This window comes from Merops nubicus, unplaced genomic scaffold (genome assembly GCF_000691845.1).
Source record: "Merops nubicus isolate BGI_N331 unplaced genomic scaffold, ASM69184v1 scaffold53096, whole genome shotgun sequence".
Lineage (NCBI taxonomy): Eukaryota > Metazoa > Chordata > Aves > Coraciiformes > Meropidae > Merops > Merops nubicus.
The window spans coordinates 26,532-34,229 of NW_008614067.1; the positions used below are offsets into that span (position 1 = coordinate 26,532).

A 7,698-nucleotide genomic window follows, 5' to 3' on the forward strand; every position below is an offset into this window, starting at 1 on the left:
TGTGGGCTGCTCCTGGCTCAGCACATGTTCTCAGATAGTACCTGGGAGCAATGAGCTCAGGCTGATGGGAAAAAAAATCAACAAATCCCACTATAAAAATGTCTGTCTTCAGGATAATTCAGGCTGACTTCAAAGTGATTGAAATTTTTTTTTAAAGTTAAAGAGTCTTTCTCTCATGGAGCTGTCTCTGAGCTTAAAAAGGCTAAAGAAGTTCTAAGTTGTTGTGGCCATATCCTTCAAGATATTCCCTACCAGATTCCAGGAAAACATTTGAGGCTATTTTTTTAGTTTTACTCTAAATTGCAGGTACTGACCACTCCCGCAGACAGGCCACTTGGCTCATGGACCTCTGGTGTGCTCTATGATCACACTTTTATACTCTCATGTGCTTAAATTAAGCTCTAGGTATAATATGGGAACATATATCCATTGCTTGCTCTGATTTCTCTCCACATAACTCCAGAAGAAAACACCTACCATACCAATACAGTGTTAATGTTCTACTTGAGCTGTTAAAATGTCATTTTATGGATGATATGAGTCCATGGCTTCAAGGCAAGAGGCACCGTTACAGGTTTAATCACTGGTATCAAATAAATGGGTCGACAAACAGATGACTCCAATGGACCTGTCCTTCTCTTTGCAGACATTAATACCAGTGTGAAGCAGAACTGCTGTGCAATGTATAACAGCTCCCAGTGGCAGATAACTCAACTAGCTTGGTGAACTTCATCGTTTAAAATCAGTGACATGTTTCTGCCTTTCAGGTATGATTTTCTTCTTGCCTTGCTGAGCTTTGGAAGTAATCTGGAAAGGAATTTCTTGGTTTGCCGAGCTGCCCAAATTCTGTGTATGCCTATGGTGTTGCAGAGTCTCCAGTTTATTTGCTACTTATGGGTCAGTCTTTCATGGTTATGTGTTGGTGCTGAGATGGTAATGAAGAAGAACACAGAAAATAGTAACTAGGAACTTATGAGGTATCACTGGAACCAGATGGACTTACTTTTAATGGCAGTTCTCCTACCGTACTATTTTTCCACTGACCAAAAGACTTGAGCATGAACTTGAACTTCCTTGAACACTGTGTTGATACACTTATTTTCTATCCCTTATCATATCACTTATCGGCACATCGTGGTATGTACTAGTTTTATCATGAATAGTTAAAATATTAAGGACTGTTGATTGCTGGATTGGTAGAAATCTTGCCTGATTCTGTATTTTGGGAGTTCTCTCTCGTATTAGGAACACTGATAAAGTTATATGGGAAATAAAGCAATTTAAACAATTTAAAAATGAAACTTGAAAACTAAATTGAACAATTTGAGTTTTGAAAGAAGGCTGTAAGGGGTTTTGCCATTCCTGCCAATACTAAGTGCTCCAAAGGAAAATCCAAAAGAGGTGATAATTGATAATAGTGGTATTTTCAGTAGTAACTGTTATTTTATTCTTTAATACCTCCAGTACACCCCGTTATCTTTGATATTTAAATCAGTTGTGCTGCCTGCTGCCCGCACACATCACTTGCATGCAGTTTGCTCACCAAGCAGTGGCTCTCCCAACGATAATTTCAATATTAAATCTTGTTTATTGAGGCAAATACAGTTTGTGGCCAAAGCCTGTTCCATGCAAACAATCTCAATTGTTATCCATTTACTCAGTTAAATTCTTAGTTTACCTGGGGAATATCTTCTACAGCAGAATTACTCCTACTGCCCTTTTGAAGTCCTATGGGCCAGTTCCTTTCTGCAAGGTTTCTATGGTACAAAGTGTGAATTTTCATGGGCTGTGTGTATTTAACATCCAAGTAAAGAGATCCACTGGAAAGGCCATTTTTCTCTGGGCCCATCACAGGGCTTCACAAGTGCAACAGCCCAATATTTTCCCTGAACTCCTACTGTAAGATTGGACAAAGCTACTTCCAATGTTTACATTGTCTCATGTCCCATCTCAGATGATTATCGCGGTGTGCATCCCTACTATCAGCACAAGTGATCAGACAAGAAAAGCAATGTCACCCTCCGGAAACAGAAGGAAAAAAAAAAGGAAGATTCTTGGTTTTCAGCTGAGCTTTCTAATAGGATGGAATTAAGTTTTTTAGGTTACCTAAAAGCATTTGGAACAAGTATTGAATACTATCTTAATTTCTTCAAAACTGTTCTTGACTCTTAGCATGAGAAAAAAAAAAAATGGGCAGAAAGGATGGAAGATTATAAAGCAGCAGGCAGGAATTGCAACAGCATCAGTTACAAGGTTGATTGCAGTATAAAGCAAAGGCAGACACTGGAAGTAAAAGTGGCCACAGTAGAAAAGTTTAATAATAAAATTAGACACAGGTTTGTACCTTGTCTTCACCTTATTTAAAGTTCTATTGATTTTATTACATAAAAATTCATTGAAACAGGTGTGATGTGGACAGATGCCAAGCCTGACTGCTTTATGGGTGATAAGTGTATTATTAATAAAGTAATTTGAGATATGCATCAGAAGACAGATGGTATTGCAAATTCTGGCAAGCAGACAGAACTTGTTAATAAACACATGACAAGTTATGAGGAATGATGTGTCTACTCAGATATATATTTATTTTGGTGATAGTCTTTAAGACCTTAATTACATTCACTTTAGATGAGGATTCATCATGAATGTTAAGGGATTCAGAATACACAAAGCAATGAGAAATGGTATGAACGCTCACTCTAATTAACAGGAACACCAAATGGAGAGTTCAGAAGAAAAGTGTTAGTCTGTTTACATTAAAGTCTTGGGGAAAAAAAACCCAAGTCTTTCCAGGGCAGGATGGGCAAGTTGGAATCTGTGTATAATAATCAAGGTTAAATGGACTGCTGGACAGAGGAACAAAGTGCTGCTTTTGTTACTGTGGGTAGCTGGGCTATTGCAAGTAACCCAACATGTAGATAATGCAACAGATGCAGCTGAAGCATTTTTAGGATGCTGATAAAAGGCTTTTCAGCCAAATTTGTTCCTTTGTTCTGCTGGAACAAGAGACTGAAAACAGATTTCAAGGCACACTAAAGTGCCATCTTTATATCTGAATATCAAAGATCTGAATGAAAGAGCCCATGACAAGGCTGGCTCATGCTATGTGACCTCTTGAGCATCTGACCAGTGTAGGAAGAATAGTGCTCATGTAAATGAAAAGGGAACTTGGTCCCTTTTTGTGCGTGTGTGTATGCCTTTCATTGCTGCCTTTAAAAGCTGGACTAGTAATAGCCCATGAGTGTATGAAGATATAAAATTGAAAAACGTTTATGTGCCTGAACTACCCAGATGTTAGCAGCACCTTTTCCAGCCTTGACATACTTCTCAGAATGCCTGTATAAGGCAACGTGCCTACTTTTGAAGAGGGAAAACTGTGGTGTAAGGACACAGAATGATTCTCTGTAGCTGATACAGACTAAAGCACTCTCCACACATCTGAGCCATGCCAAGATGGGCAGCTCTGGTGCAGAGATCAGGTAATGGTAGTGGTACCACACTAATGTGGTGCCAGCCCACAAGACAGTGGCCTATTCACTAATTGTGTGGCATCAGCCTCAGACATCTGTGCCACTTTTAGGCTACAGCCAACTTGAAACACAGGGAGAGATGCTTGCTTCTGGCTGTCCCCATCTAGGTAGGAATGTGACGTGCTGAGGACTATGCAAGAACCTCTGTGTAGTATCTGATATACTCAACTACCTCTCTTCACTCTCCTGTCTGCTAACTTGACGGATTTACCAAACACCATAAGCCATTAGGTGGCTGGGACATAGGTCACTCACCAGTTCAAGTGTTTTGGCTAAATCTAAGTAAGGGCATTTGAAACTCTGTCCTAGACACCTCTCCAAAGGGATTCACTTCTCTGCTTCTTATGCAGCACTACAAGTGTACTGACACGCTGAGAGCCCTGCGTAGTGTCTGCATTATCCATTGTTCTGGGGAGGATCCAACTCACTGAAATAGTTAAAATTATTACTCCCATGTGCTTTATTACTCACTTGTACAGTAGCTATAAAATCAGACCCTGGAAATGAAGAATTTTTTTCCCTTAGATTTGATTTGCATGTTATAATAAAGGCACTTCTGATGTATTACAGTAAAGGCGGGGGCTGAAACATGTGCCTGTTTTCAGGGCTTTGCTTTATGTTAAGACAGCCGTGCATTGTGCAGTGCATAATGAATTCTGGAAAACACAGCTTCTTACTGTTGTCAGTTATTGGGGGCTCATTCTCCTAATGAGATATGTAAATATCTTTCATTAACATTAACGGCGGCTGTGTGCTTGGCCCCTGAGGAGAACAGTGCTTTCTGTCTGGCCGTGCCTGCTACAACAAAACTGCTATTACACTTATGGCAAAAATTTGCCTTTATGATGTGGTCTGGATAACTTTTGGAATCATTTACAGAATCTTCCCAATATCCCTCCAACCTGTTTATTTCCTTTCTTTGGGCTGCTATAATAAATGTTTAAACATTGTCTTATAACCACAGAGTCAAAATGCAGAGAAAGGGATTGGGTGCTAACCTCTGTTAAGTACAGGCTAAGAAATGAATGGAAAACTCTTCCAGCAAACATCCACAAAGATTTGCTTTGAAAAATATGTAAGTTAAAAGCCAAGACAGTTGCTGGCCCCATCTGTATGGTGCAGTATGCATGCCTAGGGATGCTGCCCATCACTGCAGGTAGCTGGCAGAGAAGAGCAACGTCCTCTCTTCACCCTAAACCTCCAGAGCAGGGGGACCACATGCAAACTGCCTGCTGGCAGTGCTGACAGCCTGTGCTAGTCCAGTCCTGGACACTCAGAGAGAGGGACACAGCCTGTGTGTCGGGCAGGTACTGTCATTTTCCCTTCACTGCCCGTGGATCCCATTGCTGGAGGTTCACTCTGTTCTCAACACAAAACTAGATGGTGCTTGCACAGGCTGCCCTAAGCTTCCCTATCCAGAACAGGTATGACCTGACCATGTGGAGGTCATTCCAGGATGCTCTAATTTTTGGGAAGGTTACCGAAGAGGCTGAAGATTGCCTCTGACAGTATTTCACAGGGCAAATTCTTTTCTCCTCATTTTGTATGAAATTCTATTCATACAATGACCTGATTTTGACAGTTTGTGTCAGAAAATAAAAACCCAGCTTTTGATGGAAAATAAGACCTGCAGATTTACCCACCATCCCTCAAATTTGTGTGAGGGCATAAAGTTACCTATGTGATGAGGTACATATGTCTACACATATACAATGTGTACATGCTTGTAATAGTTAATATATGACATAAAGCAAATGATATACCAAACTCTCATCTGGCCTAACTGATCTTCAGGAAGACTAGGGAATAAAATTTCACTCAGACAGCATATGAAATCTGTGCCCCACTGAAAGTCACTGAGTCAGATTTTCCAAACTATTTCAGAGTCTAAATATGCTGACAGACACCTACTGCAATCCCGCAAAAATATCTGGGCAAAGTTCATGTTGAATTCGTCTCATGCCCACTAAGACTCCGAAAGCACCAAAGAAAACTACTTGTAAACATTTCTCTAAATATCTACAACAGAATCACTTAGATGCTTTTAAAATTTTTACACAGGATAATTAAGAGGAATAGTTACAATAGGATTTAAAGTCTTAAAATAATGGCATTTGAAAGCAGTTGAAGAGAATCTCAAAGCACATATAGTCACAGTATGCAGTAATAAATATTTTCCTATTTAAATATGGAGGTAAGAAAAACAAGGACTATAAAATAAAAGCAAGAAAATAATTCTGTTGGGTATATTTGGCAGCTATAACTTGCAAGTAGAAATGACTGTTAACTCTTAAAGCTGGTATCTAACCTCAGCTGCATTATGATACAAGGGCACATCATAGTTGGCTTTTCTTGTTGGGTTCAATTTTAACTTAATTTTCTGCTACTGAGCAAGATCAGCTGGTTTGAAGCTGACAGTGCTGGACAGCAAGGCAACGTGATCCCCAATACTGGTCTGCATACAGGAACAGTGCCTGAACACAATGGATTAACAGCCCGTTCAGTGGCTGCTGGAAAACACGCAATATTATTTACAACCATAATGAGGCTCAGCAAACATCCAGCTAAATAGAAGAGGGAAATCATTCACGCTTCACTAGAACACTTAGCACAATGGGGTGCACAGACAGACTCCTAATTTAATTTTCTTCATATTTAGCAAACACAAACTCGGGAAAGCAATGCCTAGTCTGAGCATGGATCTCATCATCACATCCCTTCTGAAGCTACCTTCCAAGACTAGATGTGTTACACATGGCAGATGAACTAATTTTAAAATGAACTAATTTTAAAATCAAACTGCTGCCCTGAAGAAAAGAATGAGAGAAGGAAGATCTGTGGATGACTTTTTTTGCAGATGTAATTAGGGTACACTTGTGGTCTACACAATACACCCCTCCAGATTGCCCCTCTACTCATGTGAGCTGCCAGGCACATATTCACACAGCTGCTGCACACACCAGTTATAGCAGTCAGTGCTAAATGCCTACAACACAACTAGATTCTTTCTATAAAATAGAAAAATAGTTTTATTCCTCCATGCACACTAATCAGAAGCTCTAAAAGACCCATTTGATCACTTTCCCATTTCTGGTGCATGGTGCTATAGGAAGACCAGAAAAGTTAAGTTAAAAAAAGAACAAAGATCATCCTCCCCTCCATTAGCATCCTTCTCTCCATTAGCATCCTTCCCTTCCTTTACCAGATTTCATCCTTCCCTCCTTTACTCTGTGATGAGAGAAAATGGCTGACATACCCCATGGCGATGTTCGTAGTAAGCCAGCTTGGATTTAGTTAAGACAAAGAAGCGCACTTTAAAGTTGGAGGGTGAAGTCCTTCTCTTCTGCTGGGATTTCTTGATCAGGAGTTCCTCCAGGAGCACACAGTTATTCATGGCTGAGCTAGGAAGGGCCGTGTCCCAGGACATGGGATGCGTGCCCTATGCGCTGAGCGCCCCTCCAAGGAAGAGCACATGAAGGAGGGCAGTTAAGTTAAAAAAAAAAAAAAAAAAGGTGTTCAAAAGGCAGCGTAGGTGCTTTGAGCTTTATCTTCCATCTACAGCAATGCTTCCTCTCTGCCAGACCATAGCCACATCCTCTCTGAAGTCATAAAACGAACAGCACATGTGGAGATATACGCTAAAGTAAATGTTGGGGAAAAAAAATAACACTTGAGGGGCATTGAGTAGATGCAAGTCAATGATGAAGGATTAATTAAAAGGGTGTGGCGTGATTAAACATCTGTCTCCTACTTCTCCATCTAGTAAATACAGTTATAAATATAAGCACTGAACATGGATTACAGGATAAATGTTTCTACTGTCCTCTTAGAAGTAGGTCACGCATCCACATTTCTTTTTTGAAGGAATGGTGCCTTTCCCTTTAGAGTATTCAACAGCTGACTGTGAGTCTCAGAGGTTTCATAGAACTTACTTGGACAAAGCTCGCCACACAACATGAAAGTTTCTACTATGTAAGCAAAGAAAATTATATCCAGGATATACTTGTATAAGGAATGATGAGTATTTGTAGTCTTTAGATATTTAAACTGAAAAAACCTGTTACAATAACTGACAACTAATTAATTATCACTGGTTGCTATTTACTGATTACTGACTGCTTCAGGTGTAGTCTAATAAGTCTGTGGCTGGGTGTTCCAGGGGACACAA

At 40.0% G+C, this 7,698-nt stretch overlaps 1 protein-coding gene across 1 annotated transcript in view; it reads right to left on the reverse strand.

Moving 5' to 3' along the window:
* Positions 1 to 6,986, reverse strand: part of ITK (IL2-inducible T-cell kinase) — a 29,085-nt gene extending 22,099 nt beyond the window's left edge. Inside the window, exon 1 of the mRNA XM_008942067.1 lies at positions 6,787 to 6,986. Coding sequence (XP_008940315.1) covers positions 6,787 to 6,957 — 171 coding nt within the window. The 5' untranslated portion in view covers positions 6,958 to 6,986. The remainder of the gene's footprint in view (positions 1 to 6,786) is intronic.
* Positions 6,987 to 7,698: the final 712 nt, after the last annotated feature.